General features: G+C 45.3%; 1 protein-coding gene across 2 annotated transcripts; it reads right to left on the minus strand.

Moving 5' to 3' along the window:
• Window positions 1–8,355: 8,355 nt before the first annotated feature.
• On the minus strand, window positions 8,356–14,099 carry LOC148020052 (ABC transporter G family member 11-like). 2 transcript variants are annotated; one of them, XM_087700330.1, is made up of 11 exons: window positions 13,110–14,096; window positions 12,942–13,021; window positions 12,553–12,842; window positions 12,178–12,349; window positions 11,938–12,060; window positions 11,700–11,828; window positions 11,203–11,397; window positions 10,970–11,056; window positions 10,488–10,760; window positions 9,515–9,622; window positions 8,359–9,217 (listed from the first exon to the last, which is right to left on the minus strand). In XM_087700330.1, the coding sequence occupies exons 1-11, from the start codon at window positions 13,501–13,503 to the stop codon at window positions 8,873–8,875; spliced, it is 2,196 nt and encodes a 731-aa protein (XP_087556456.1). In that variant the 5' UTR covers window positions 13,504–14,096; the 3' UTR covers window positions 8,359–8,872. The 2 variants fall into 2 exon arrangements, with proteins under 2 accessions (XP_087556455.1, XP_087556456.1); XM_087700329.1 differs by having other exon boundaries at window positions 8,356–9,217; window positions 11,938–12,349; window positions 13,110–14,099.
• Between the last annotated feature and the right edge of the window lie 995 nt (window positions 14,100–15,094).

Consider the following 15,094-nt stretch of genomic DNA (forward strand, 5'->3'; position numbering starts at 1 on the left):
TTCACTAGTACTTGGTGGGTAGTAGCTTTGGTTCCACTTTCTTTGCCATTTTTCCTCGATTTTTGTGATTTTTTTTGTCATTTTCTCCAGTAAACAGCAAGCAGTTGTGAACTGTCTACAGTCTTCCAGCCTGCATTATGGCGAGTTCATCCACTAATCATGCTATTTTCAATATCATTAAGCTTGATGGTACGAATTACTCTTATTGGAAGAGCCAGATTTGACAGGTGTTGGTGCAAAAATCGCAGATCAAATCTTTGAGGTTAAGCGGGCGTCCGCCTACAATTATGCCAGATGAGGAATGGCTTGAGCTTGATGAGTTATGCAATTCCACTATTGTATTATCTCTCACATAATAGGTTCACTATAATTTCTTTGAGGAAGAACAGAGTGCATGGCAGTTGTGGGAAAAGATCAAAAATCTCTATGACAAGAAAAGTCCAGCGAGTCAGATGTATTGGCTGAAGCAGCTTATGGATCTGCGCGCATGAAGGAGAATGTGACTATGTCTGCTCACTTGAGCCAGTTCCATGCTATACTCAGGAACTTGACTTCGCAGGACATCACTTTTGCAGAGGATGTCACTCCTCTTTTCTTGTTTGGTACTCTTAATGAGTCATGGGATGTATTCCGCACTGCATTATGTACCTCTACTGCTACCTTGAAATTATCTAATGTTGAGAGTGCTCTTCTGCAGGAAGAGGTTAACCGTAAGAATTTGGATGTCTCTTGTGTATCTCATTCTATGACAGTTAGAGGCAGGAATGATGGATATGGAAAGCATGGCAGTGGTAGTGGCCGTGGACGGGATTCTCAGAAATCTCAGTCCAAGTCTCGTGGAAAGTCACGTAGCAAATCCCGTGGCAGGAATGCAGATGTTACTTATCACCATTGTGGGAAAAAGTGCCATATTAGGCCACAATGCCATGAATTGAGCAATGAAAGGCGCAAAGATAAGGGGAAAGACAAAGTGCAGGATAAGTCTTCTGATCGCAGCATAGTACCTGCAAAGTCCAGTGTTAAAATTGAAGAGATCAATGTTATGCAGCCTGAGAATGTTGATGATGATTATATCCTAGCAGCCTCTTCTAGTGCTTCGCAGATGACAAAGATACACTCTATGTATGCACAGTGTTGGCTCTTGGACTCAGGTGCGTCCTTTCATGTGACACCTTGTCGAGAGTGGTTTCATTTATACCATACTGTTTCGGGTTTTGTGCGCTTGGGTGATGACAGCTCTCTTGATATTGTGGGCATTGGTGATGTTAAACTGCAGTTTCCTTCTGACAGCAGTTTTGTTATGCAAGATGTATGTCATGTACCTGCTTTGACACGCAGTCTCATATCAGCTGGACAGCTTAATGATGCAGGATATCATGTATGTTTTGGAGACCCTGCATGGAAGATCACTCGTGGTAGACTTGTGATTGCGAGAGGTGCCAAGGCTGGCAGTCTCTACCCCTTGATTGTATCAGCTTCTTCCCTTGATCATGTTTTGTCTGTGGGTTCTATCCCACATGTATCTCTTTGGCATGCTCGTTTGGGCCATATGTCTGTGAAGGGAATGAAAATGCTTTCTGGTTTGCAGTACTTACCACCCCTTGATTATGCATGTTTTAATTCATGTGAGCATTGTCTTTATGGTAGGCAGACTAGGTCTATGCATAAGAAGTCTAGTAGGCCATGCATGAGTGAGGCCTTGGCATTGGTACATTCGGATATCTGTGGGCCCATGCCTTGTCAATCTATGAGTGGTCCAAAGTATTTTGTTACGTTCATAGATGATTTTTCACGAAAATTTTGGGCTTAATCCATTAAGCTGAAATCCGATGTCTTGGCTGTGTTTCAAAGATGGCTTGCATTGGTTGAGAACCAGTCTGGGTATAGGCTAAAATGCCTAAGGACAGATAATGGGGGTGAGTATGTCTCACGTGCTTTTGAGCACTTATGTGATGAGAGGGGTATTAAGCATCAGTTGACCGCCCCTACACCCCCCCCCCCTAGAATGGTTTGGCTAATCGGATGAATAGAACCATCCAGGAGCGTGTACATAGTATGCTTAGCCATGCAGGCCTACCACAGAGCTTTTGGACTGAGGCAGTTAGTACAGCTGTGCATGTCATAAACAGATCACCCTCTAGTGGTTTGGATTTCTAGGTTGCAGAGGAGGTATGGACTGGAAAACCTCCCCCTTATGCGCATCTCTGTGTCTTTGGATGTGAGGCATTTTGCCATGTGCCCAGGGACAAGAGAAGTAAGCTGGATCCCAAGAGTATCAAATGCATTTTCCTTGGTTATGGGGATGCAGGCGAGATGGGTTACCGTCTTTGGGATCCGCAGGTGCGGAAAGTCATCCGCAGTCATGATGTAGTCTTCCATGAAGACAAAATGCATAGGCAGCCTGAGAGAGTTGTTGAGATCCGCAGGGTCATATTTCAGGAGGAGCCGAGAGCTCCCGCACAACCAGTTGGACAGTCTACAGCAGCAGATGCTCATGGTCAGGGTGTTGGACAAGCAATTGGGCAGGCAGCAGAGCCTGTCGTGAGACGTTCTACTAGAGACAGACGTCCACCTGATAGATTTCAGCCCTCGATGCATTATGACTTGGTTACAGATGCAGGAGAGCCTTTCACCTATGATGAGGCTATGCGCAGGGGTGATAGTCACTCCTGGGCTATGCAGTCTGAGATAGACTCCCTGCATAAGAATGACACTTGGGATTTGGTTTCCTTGCCTACGGGCAAGAAGGCTTTGCCATGCAAGTGGGTGTACAAGCTAAAAAGTACCCTTGGACATCCCAAGCCGGCATACAAGGCTAGATTGGTAGCAAAGGGTTTTAAGCAGGAGCATGGTGTGGAATTTGACGAGGTCTTTTCTCCTGTGGTTAAGATGACCACCCTACGCTTAGTCTTGGCTTTGGTTGCTCAGCTTGACTTGGATTTATACCAGATGGATGTCAAGATGGCTTTCTTACATGGGGACTTGCATGATGAGATTTATATGGAGCAGCCTAAGGGCTTTGTAGAACCTGGCAGGCAGCACTTAGTGTGCAAATTGAAGTAAAGTCTTTATGGCTTGAAACAGGTACCTAGGGAATGGTATCATAAGTTTGATGCCTTTATGCAGTCACAGGGCTACAATCGGAGTGCTATGGATCCGTGTCTTTACAAGAAGAAAGCCCGTGATGGTTCTTTATTGATTTTGGTACTCTATGTGGATGATATGCTGATAGAAAGCAGGAAAAGCTCATGATGAGCTAGATGCTCTTAAGGCTCAGCTCAAGAAGAGCTTTGAGATGAAAGATCTGGGACAGGCCGCTCACATACTTGGTATGTGCATTAGACGCAATAGGCATCAAGGACTCCTCTACTTGTCACAGAGGGAGTACATTCATAAAGTCCTTGAGCACTTTCGTATCCAGGACGAAAAGCCTATTGGCTATCCATTGCCTTCTTATGTGAAGGTATCACAGGTTGATTATCCGCAGACAGATGAGCAGAGGACCGATATGGCCAAGATTCCCTATGCATCCACAGTGGGCAATCTTATGTATGCCATGATAGCCACTCGTCTAAATATTGCCTTTGCAATCGGTGTTGTGGCACGCTATATGGCTACACCTGGCAAGAAGCATTGGGATGTCGTGAAAGGTATCATGAGGTACGTCAAGGGCACTGCAAATATGTGCATATGCTATGGCAGCCAGGATACAGGAGTTGTGGGATACACTAACTCTGATTATGCAGGACATGCAGATAGTAGGAAGTCCACTTCTCGCTATGTATTCACATATGCTGGAGGTGATGTTTCTTGGATGTCCAAGGTGCAAAAATGTATGGCTCTTTCTACTACAGAGGCCGAGTATGTTGCAGCTAGTGAGGCTTGCAAGGAGGCCATTTGGTTGGATCGTTTGGTTGCTGACCTTGGTATTGATGCTATCCCTACACTGCATTCGGATTCTATGAGTGCTATTCAGTTAGCCAAGAATCCAGTCTTCCATGCGAAGACGAAACACATTGAGGTCAGGTATCACTTCATACGTGGGGTCGTTGAGGACAAGTTTGTTGATCTTGTCAAGATCTCGACTGACCAGAATCTTACAGATCTGCTCACAAAAAGCCTCTCTACAGAGTGCTTTGCCTTCCTCACAAGGTTGATGGGCATGGGATGAGATGACATCTTTCCTCATACTGTTGTACATGTGTGCATGTTGTACTATCTTTTTTCTTTTTCTTTTCACTCCTCACTAGGGCAGATTCACCTTTAAGTGGGAGGTTGTTGGGGGTAAAGGCACCTCCGCCTAGCCGCCCGTGTATTACTACACTGACAGTCACCACCACTGCACACTGCAGGTGGTGGGCGCCCGTCACCGTCACTTTATTCTTTATTCTTTTAGTGACAATTTGAATAAAGGAAGGCTCGGTCACACATTGTAACTATTGGAGTTCCCATTTCTTGTCTCTCTCTTTCTTGCTCTTTCTCTCCCGCCATAGCTCTCGAGTCCAAGCTTCGATTCTTCTCTCCCTTTCAAAAACCTTGAGAAATTTAACCATCTAGGATCTTATGGTGGGAAGCCTATTAGATACAAGCCTCCATAAAAACATGTTAACCATATTGAAGTTCATGGCCTTCCAAGCTTTACTTATTCTTTTTCTCCAAGTGGATATCCTTTACAAGGCAAATCTCTTCCACCAAGTAGCCCATGTCTACATAGCACCATCAATATCCCTTGACTTCTTACATTGCCAAAGCTTCTTTGTGGACTCTATAATCAATAACTCAGTTGGATGCATCAATCTAGGTGCATGAGAAGTTGGTCAATGATACTAAGTCTACTTGCTATTGAAAGTAACCATTCCATCTCCTTATTAGTTAGCTCAAAGTGTTTTTTTGCCCATGCTAGGTCTCTCCATGTATTGATCCTTGAATCCCAAAGGTCTAACCAAGTTCTAGGACCTTTAAAATGAAAAAGTTTTGATAATATAGGATTTTCTTCAACTAGTGGGGATGAAGCAAATCATATGCATAAGGAGATAACTAGATGCTAAAGTAGAGGGATGGATCTTCTTTATTACTATAGCTCAAGGCCACTAAGTTTTCTTCTAAATAATATTCCACAGTTGTTTTGGGAATAAAGGGCCACCGTGCCCGCATCCACATTGGGTGTGAATGTCCATTTACGCGGCATTGTACTATACACATATCTGAAATGAATAAATGGTACACATTGATGTACCCAAGATATATATATATCTATATATATATCAACCTACATCTCCATTGACACACCCTTGAAGCTCCATCAAAGATTAGTCTGCAACAAATTGGTATCAAAGCTTGGCATTTTGGAGAGCTTCTGACATTTTACTATTAGAATGTTAGAATGTATATGAATATGCATTTAGCCTATATATCTAGAAAGACAATATCTAGATATTTAGGAGAACTAGATAAGATGGATCTAGAACATGTGGAGGATATTTGACTAACAGAACCTACCATATCCACACCTTTATAGTATATATATATGTGTGCTCTCAACTATTGCAATGTAACTATGTAAGCAAGTGTGCATTATAAGTGTGGTTCATTCTCCATCGCATTGTCTCATTGTCTCTCTCTCTCTCACCGTCATTTTCACTACATGGTATCAGAGCTCACCAACCTCCTGAGGGCCTAGATTAGTAGCTTCCATCTTTTTTCTACTCAATTGATCCTTCAATTTATTTATTGCATGCAATCCAAATCAATTTCTTTGTGTGTAGATTAGTAGGATTAAAATCCATGTCAAGGTAAAGTAACCTTATCCACATGCACCTTATCCTCATTATCTTGATCTCATCTTATCCTGTCCACCTACTTCTTGTCTATTCTTATCATTTTCACCTACTCTTATCTTCTTCATTAGCCTATATGCATTTAGCCTATATATCTAGAAAGACAATATCTAGATATTTAGGAGAACTAGATAAGATGGATCTAGAACATGTGGAGGATATTTGACTAACAGAACCTACCATATCCACACCTTTATAGTATATATATATGTGTGCTCTCAACTATTGCAATGTAACTATGTAAGCAAGTGTGCATTATAAGTGTGGTTCATTCTCCATCGCATTGTCTCATTGTCTCTCTCTCTCTCTCACCGTCATTTTCACTACATGGTATCAGAGCTCACCAACCTCCTGAGGGCCTAGATTAGTAGCTTCCATCTTTTTTCTACTCAATTGATCCTTCAATTTATTTATTGCATGCAATCCAAATCAATTTCTTTGTGTGTAGATTAGTAGGATTAAAATCCATGTCAAGGTAAAGTAACCTTATCCACATGCACCTTATCCTCATTATCTTGATCTCATCTTATCCTGTCCACCTACTTCTTGTCTATTCTTATCATCTTCACCTACTCTTATCTTCTTCATTATCACCTCTCCTTAAGAGAGAGAAATATATTTCTCTTTATCATTATTGTCATCCTTGTCTCATTTTCTCTCCTCGCTCCACCTACCTACCCCTTTGGTCCTTTGCCATACTAAGGTCCAAACCCCTTCTCTCTCACCCTCATTTGTGGCCCACCCATCCATTACCCATTAAAGTGATCTCCCACACACAATACATTTAATTCTCACCCAACCTTATCCTCGAAGAATCTTTTTCCTGGCCACACATATTTTCTATCCTTTTCTCTCCTCGCTCCACCTACCTACCCCTTTGGTCCTTTGCCATACTAAGGTCCAAACCCCTTCTCTCTCACCCTCATTTGTGGCCCACCCATCCATTACCCATTAAAGTGATCTCCCACACACAATACATTTAATTCTCACCCAACCTTATCCTCGAAGAATCTTTTTCCTGGCCACACATATTTTCTATCCTTTTCTCTCCTCGCTCCACCTACCTACCCCTTTGGTCCTTTGCCATACTAAGGTCCAAACCCCTTCTCTCTGGCCCACCCATCCATTACCCATTAAAGTGATCTCCCATACACAATACATTTAATTCTCACCCAACCTTATCCTCAAAGAATCTTTTTCCTGGCCACACATATTTTCTATCCTTTCTCAAACTAGCCCCACCCTCTTTGCCTTGAGACATTGAGCTATCCATGCCACATATACTTAACTAATTTCTAATCCAACTCAAGCCTCTTTAATGCTGCCAAAAGCATTTCACAACTACTAAAGTACTTCCACTTGTAATCGGTCAACTTCTTCTAAAAGATTTACCAATTGCTTGATGCACCCCCTAGCTACCCAGACTTTATTGTCAATGAAGGGTTTTTCAAGGTGAAAAGCTAGGTCAATGCATTTTACAATACAACTACTAAAATACTTCCACTTTAATCCATCAACTCTAAAAGATTTACCATTGCTTCATGCACCCCCTAGCTACCCCAACTTCAATGTTGGTGAAGGGTTTCCAGCTCAATCCTTACAATTGAAGCCAAATGCCCTTTCCAAACCTCCAAGGGGTCAACATCTTTCCTTCTCAAGACACCCTTCAACATTTCCCATAACCATAAATCTCACTTTTGTTTTTCAAAAGAGCATTCAAATGGAATGGGGCTTGAGCGTGCCAAGCAAGTCCCATTCACCCTTTCAATTGGACTTTGGCAGCTTAAATCGTGTACAATTTGTCAATACTACAGGTCAACCTTGACAGTACTTGTTGCTTTGGAACCTTGTAGCACACTCATCGATATTTGTGGAAAGAGAGTCAATTGATTAGGGCGAAAAGGGGATTCAAGGGGCATCCATGACAAATAAATCTTCTTCAAAGGGCAAGGCGAGGATCCATGACCATTTGACCATCGTTGAAGCAAAAACATTCCTCAATAAAGCACCAACTATCCTAAGGATTGTCATATTCAACTTGGACCTCAACCAAAACGGATTACTATGTGAGGTGGAGGTTCCATCATTCTTGACTTTTGGAGCATTCGACTATGCTTAGGTTTTGGGCCCAAAACCCAAAATCATCAAAAAGGTTGTACGACTCACTTGGCATTTGACATAAGGATAGGAGGAGACTCGATGCTCAGAGTTGGATCTTTCGTTTTCCCGTATTTGAGGCAAGCGAAAACTACATCGTATGCTTTGTTGCCATTCCCTTGTGGTATCGCTCGTCGACCACGTCGACGCATCCATCTGACAGTGCGCCTGCGTTCCTTCCTGTATAGCTACCAGCTGCTCAGCTACGTCGGCGGCAGTATTGAATGCCAACATCCATAAGATGGCTCGTATACAGCCCTTTCCAACCGTCGGCACTTAGGGAGCAGTTGCATATCAAAGCTTCAAAGTAAGACTGAAGAGGCAGAAATGACACAACACAAGCTCAAAACACCACTTTTCAAATCCGCGTTTCCGACGACGCGTTTCTTTGTCAAACCTTTTTTTTAATGCAACGATATACATCGTAATTGCCAAACCAAAAAAGGAAGGGGAAGATTTAAGAATTTCGCGGGCTGTATAAAACGAATAGTAACCATCGGGTAAAGCCGACGGCTATCCTGCTGTGGAAAGAAGAGGAAGGTCTGGTCTGCCTGCAGCGGAGAGGCGATGAGAAACCTGCTTCTCATCCATGTTAGGCGCGGGGGTAGTAGTACCGGGAACGATCATTACATGTAGTGCGACTCGCGAGAGCAGAATAAATATTATACATATTATAGGCAAAGGCCGGGTGCAGTGACCATGCCGTCCGTTCTCGCTAGCAGTCAATTGCGAAGCGATGAAAGGATGAATAAACAGAAGATAGGGATAGGGATAGGGATAGGGATAGGGATAGGGATGGAACTTGTGTTGTTCTGTATGGTCCTGTTGAGCTGTTGGACTTAAAGGTGTCTGTGTTATATGTTATTACTCTCTCTCATTCATGGTCTGCGGATGATGGGGGCGGTGTCTCGGAAGGGGGAGAGGGAAGGGTTGGGAGGCTGCTTGGCTGTGCTGTGGACAGCAGACTTCCGTCTCTTGAGGGAGCGGTGCGCGAGCTTGCCCCGGATCCATGGCGTGATGGTCTCCTTCATCTTGATCATGAGCAGGAAGATGAGGCGGTACATCACCACCATAGCATAGATCACCATCAGATCCACCCACTTCGACCTTCTAGTGTCTATCTCGAACACCTCTTCCACCAAGTATTCCCCTGGAATCTCCGGCGGGAATGCCCCCGGCTGGTTCTGGAACACCATCCCCAGCAAATCATTCTGATACTGCCCCTGCATATCGAAGACCAGAAGACAGCTCCCACGTCAGAATCTAACTTCCTCCCTTGGCTCCTTGTCATTCATGGTCTCTTTAGGATACAACATCAATGGAGAAGGATGTATTCATCAAGGTTAAAATTTCCGAATCTAGTTGCATATATGCTGATTCCTTATCGTTCATGGTCGGTCCCTATAGGACATACAATAGCAACGAAGGGGAAGGGTATTACACAAGGTTAAGATGTTTGGCCCCTGCACCCTAACTGCGGTACTCTTAGTCGCGACAGACATGGAAAAACAAAGGTTTACCTGAAGGGCCCAGAAGTCGAAGCTCAGGTACGACATAGGGTATCGCCACACTGGCTTGGGAATGTCACCAGGCAAACGGAAGTATCCAGCTACCAGCATGAATATGCCCTTCACCATCAACAACAAAAAGGCAAACGTCAAAACTTTGATCAGCCGATGAAGAAAACATGCAAATGGTGTGTAACTTGAAATCTTTGAGCAGGATCGAGGGCCCAATACCGCTCCCCATTAATGCATATTTTATTTTCAAGGTGAGTTACGCAAATATTTTATTTTATCGATAATTGAATAATGTTTCATACGAACGACGACACTCCAAAATAAGGAAGGACGAGAGTAGAGTGAAGCTCGAGGACATGCTATTTTGAACTTTAAAATTTTTTTCTTGACGCACACTAAAGCTTTACTTGTAATTGTAATGCATCATATCATAGCTTTAAGCAGCTGCAAAACCATCCTTTAATTCGCTTTTGAGGTGCACTCGTTTTGAACCATCGCTTTAAATAGCTGCAAAACTGTCCTTCAATTTGCTTTTGAGCTCGCCACCTTATCCGGCCCCCTTTACTTTAAAAGATAGAAAAAATAATGCAAGCATTAAAGGTCACAAAAGTAACCTTGGGGATATTTCCAAATGAGGTGGAGTCCAAACGAGACAATGCTAGGGTCATGCTACACCTTGCTTCTAAAAGTAAAAAGTAAAAAGGGGACAACTTTAGTTAGTTGCGATGGTCGAGACATGCATGTGAGTTCCATGTGAAGTGGAGTGTCGTAACTCGTTGGACTGCTCTACATAAATGCGCTTGTGATTATGATATGAAGTGTGAATATGAATATGAACGGTGGTTATGCAGCAGTAGACCATGACTATGTATGTAGGTGTCACTTGACGACGATTGCTAAGGACATACAAGTTATTGCGACGATAAATGCCTGGCCCTACCGGATACGAAAAGGAAAGAGTAAGAAGAGTTACTTGGATGCCAGCGCCGGTGATGATCCCCATCAAGAAGTTAGGCACGACGCTTGCAATGGCCATCATCATGGCCTCCACCACCATCACGGACGAGTACAGGCCCAGAGTAAAATAGAGGAAGTGCACGAATCCGGGGTGAAGGCGGACCATGAAGTAACAGATGGCGGATGAGGCCACCGATATGAGAAACAGGAAGGGCATCGAAGAGAAGGAATTGCCCAGCACGAAGGCCACCACGCCATAGTGCCCGTTCATTCGCTCTCTTTGAAACACCTGCACATGTTTTCTTTTTTTAATTTTTAAAAATGGGTACGGGTACTCATTACAGAAGCCACACTTCATTAACTAATGCAGGGCCTTTTTTACCTACCCCACAAAAACCATCATGCATAGAAGATACGCACAATCACCTGCTTTTAAGAGCCCCACATTAACCGTTGCTTATTTGAAAAATCATTACTGATTGTTTTTAAAAATGTCACCTTCATATCTTCGACAAAGGACGGGAACCCTCCGATGGACATGAAAGTGACGAAGCCAAAGATGAAGGAGCCGCATGAGCCGCGGGCCTGTTGTAGCAAAAAGTTTCGAGAAAACCGTAATTAAGGCCAGGAAAACTAGATGGGTTAGTTGGTTGGTTGGTGGGGAAAAGTTAAGAGGGCGGATGCGGCAGAATAAATGAAGTGATGTTGAATGACAGAGACGGGGGACTGACCAGGATGGCGTTGTAGCTGGTTCCCACGTTGAAGTAGATGGTGCCCACGCAGAAGCTGACCAGAATGTAGATGACAAGGCGCAGCCAATAGTAGCCCACGTCCCTGGACATGTTGGTGAAGGACCTGCGCGTGAGCGTCCGCATCTGCATCCAGAAGCTCGCCTGACTGCCACTCGACTCCAGCACCGTACCTTTCTGTCAACATTAAATGCTCCGACTATGAGAGACCCTTTCTTTCCACCCCGAATGTAGTTAGCTTTTTGAAAAAGTGGCGCTTTAGTTTTGGGATGATGTGCCAAAACTATTCCTTTCACACGAATTTTTTATTTCTGTTGGCTTTCCGTTATGAGTAGTAGCTCACAAATCAATCAATCTTTCCTTAGCTTTACGTGTACCGTTGCTTGAAAAGCTTACTAGGCTCGCTCACCAGAATCAAACAAACAATCCTTCTTCGGATTCCTGTTAAAGCAGAGTGACGTGTTTTAATAAGGCATTACCACTTGCGAAATCTCGTGCACTTTCGCCGCTGCTTGCATCGCCTGCTCCGACGTCTGATAGGACTCCAGCAGCACATTGATCACTTGAGCCGTCGTCAACCTGTCCAGCGGGTCGAACGCTTCATGCCCCTGTTCATTCACATGATAATGATAATCCACATTTATTATAAACTGTGATCCCCACAGTAAGATTACGCATAGATACAATCGTAAGGCTAGGTTAGTTAGGGCCCCCCACCCGCAGACGGAAGGATCCCTTCAGCGTGGCCTTCACTCTGTCGAAATCCGAGTTGATGCACCGTAAGAAATGATCTGACGGGTTGCGAAGGGGAGGGCAAGGGAAACCCGCAGAGGCGAAGAACTGACGGTGCACGAAAGAAAAACAGACGTCACATACGTGATCCATGAATGACCATATAATTGAATGCATAATCGAATGAACGCATCCGCGCTGCTGGCAAAGCTGAGCGCAACTTACATTACAAGCCTCTGAAGCTGGGCCGAAGTAGATCGTCCTGCCGCCGGAGAGGAGGTAGAGGTTATCGAAGAGCTCGAAGACCTCACTGCTGGGTTGATGGATGGACGCGATGACAGTGCGGCCATCGGCGGCCAAGTTCCGGATGGTTTGGATGACGAAGAAGGCAGAAGCGCTGCCAGATCCACGCAAGGCCCACGTCCTTAATAATACTTTACTTAAAGGATCATCTGCACTCTATAATCTACCTATCGAGGCTGCTCGTATCTAAATTATAGGAGATTACCTATGATCTAACTAAAGATAAGGTCAAGACGTGATATCACCATCACCACCTTAAAATGTATGATGATGATGATTAGATTAGATTAGACCAACCTGTCGAGGCCACTCGTAGGCTCGTCCAGGAAGAGGAGGCGGGGGCGCATAAGGATCTCCATGCCAATGCTCACCCTGCGCTTCTCGCCGCCGCTAATGCCGCGCAGGTGCCAGTTGCCCACGGGCGTGTCCGCGCAGTCCTGCAGGCCCATGGCTGTGATGGTGCTCTCCACGATAGCCTTCTTCTCCTCCTTGGGCATCTTATCCGGCAGCCGCAGCTGCGCCGAGAACGTGATCGTCTCCCGCACGGTCAGGGTGCCTATCAGATTGTCGTCCTGAGTCACATAAGCCTGCTCCCCACACCAGCACAAGACCATCAAAACCCGCAACACAGCCATAGCATGGACTGTAAAACCCTAACATATGAAATTCGAAACTAGAGCAAGTACCGCAGCCCCATAGCAAAGCTTCCTCTTCCTGCCATTCAGCAGAACGCTCCCCGTCTGCATCGTGTTGGTCGCAAGCCTCCCTGCACCGACAAAAAGATCTCCATCGCACCACAGCTTGAAAAGGAAAGCACGATGGAAAAAAGAAATTCAGCCGTGTTAGTAGATTACCTGCCAGCGTGTCCAGCAGCGTCGACTTCCCTGACCCCGACGGCCCCATGATCGCCATGAAATGGCCCGGCTCCGCATACCCTGTCAGATTGTGCAGCACCGTCTGCGACTCCCCCTTGTGATTCAGCACCCTAACTGTCAAGTCCCGCCATGCCAACCACGCAGAGACGTCCCCTATATTTCTCGTGTCGGTGGACATCTTCCACAGGCTCTCGCTGAGAGGACTGAGCCCCCCGCTCGGGAGATTCACCTTTGTCTCTCCCTGCTGCATGTTGAGAGCAGTGTGAGCCGGCCCTGGCCCTCCGGCCCCGTCGTAATAACTGCCATAGTCAGGCTTCCCTTCCGCTCCTCTAGAGGGCCCGTAGAACTGGCCGTCCTTGTTCGAGCTCCCCATTCCTGCAGGGGAAGCCAAGGGAGTGGTGGTGCTAGCAGTGGAAAACAGGAGGCTATGGGAGGCGATTAGTTTCTATTCTCTGACACTGAAGCACTGGAACCTGCTGGACAGAGGTGATTAATTATACTTCGGCTTCACTAAAGTCAACTTTAAGTGAGACCAGGTGGGGGAGATGAAGCTCCGCTAGAGGCTATGTGGAGAAAGAAAGAGCGATCGGGAGAGGGAGAGGGAGAGGGAGAGAGATGAAGAGAATTTCGCATGCACAGGGAGGGGAGAGAGAGGAGAGGGGAAAACAAATGATCAAGGAGAAGGGCCAAATACGGGGAGGATGAAAAAGCAGAAAGCGAGGTCGGCAGAGAGGCTGGTGGATGGAACTCTCCTACGAGTCCTCTTCCATGGCTGCTTCTGCCCGCTAGGCGAGATAATGGGGAGAGAGAGAGAGGGGGGGGAGGGTGGGGGGGGCGGGGGTGAGCATTGAGGAAGTGCAGCTTTGGTGTACCCGGGACCTAGCAGCAGCTGCACGGTGGTAGCTGGAGACAGTTGAGCCGACCATCCGCATTGAAGTTTCTCTATCTGCCCCTCCTTCCAATCAGCGTGAGGCTACGAAAGACTAGAGAGAGACGGAGAGATATAGAGAGAGCGCGAGAGAGAGAATGTCCGTGACGCCGGTCTCTTGCCAACCACCTGGAGTTAGACCCACCGCTAGATTTTAGGTTCTACGTCCAAAGCTTAAATTTAAACGGCTTCCTTGATGCTTCCCGCACGTGTGACTCCTTGAGACCAACTCATGCTCCTCACACTTGTGACTCCCAGAGTCGTCCAAGCCAACTTCATCCAACCATTTCGTTTTCCCTATCAACTTCCTTTCTTGCCAGGTCACGATGTTTTTTTTTAAAGGTTTGCATTGGCTATTGAATGACATTTTTAAGTTGGTTAAAACGATGCTATCCTTTTGTACCAAATGAGAAGTGGTTTGAATGGACAAAACAAAGAAATGCATTGTAAACAAATTGAGAAACATATTTTCACAAATGATACTAGGCGCTCCGCGCCTAGACTCGCCCAGGCGCGAAGGCGGGCGCGGTTTTTGCAACGAGGGCGGGTGCTGGACGCATGGCACCCGCCCCCGCGTTTCTTTGTGGGGAGGTTGGGGGCTGCCATGTGGCACCCACCCCCCAACCTCCCCTTAACTAATAGTAAAGATTTTCATCTCCCAAGAGAAAACAACCTAGCTACTTGCTTGCTACTTTACACAAAGTTTTGAGCTTGTCACAAGATTGATCCTTAAGGGAGGTTTCTTCTCAAGAGATGTCCTTGTTCTATGTCTTCATACAAATGGACAAGAGAAGCACATGCTTCTTGCCAATATTTAACAATGATTCTCACCATGAACAACCCTCTTATAGCTAAAAGTTCTCTTCCATTTTGGAAAGAGGACATAGGAGTCACCTCCATTATAAGAGTCGTATTCAATGCAAAACAATCTTTATTATTGAATTGACTTTGAAGTAGATGATAATGCAAATGTTCCTTAAGTCACAATCACCTCTTGCTTCGAACTCGAGGAAGATCCTTTGAGCTCCCTACTTAA

This window comes from Lygodium microphyllum, chromosome 19 (assembly GCF_053477565.2).
Source record: "Lygodium microphyllum isolate KBCC chromosome 19, Lygodium_microphyllum_v1.1.10, whole genome shotgun sequence".
NCBI lineage: Eukaryota > Viridiplantae > Streptophyta > Polypodiopsida > Schizaeales > Lygodiaceae > Lygodium > Lygodium microphyllum.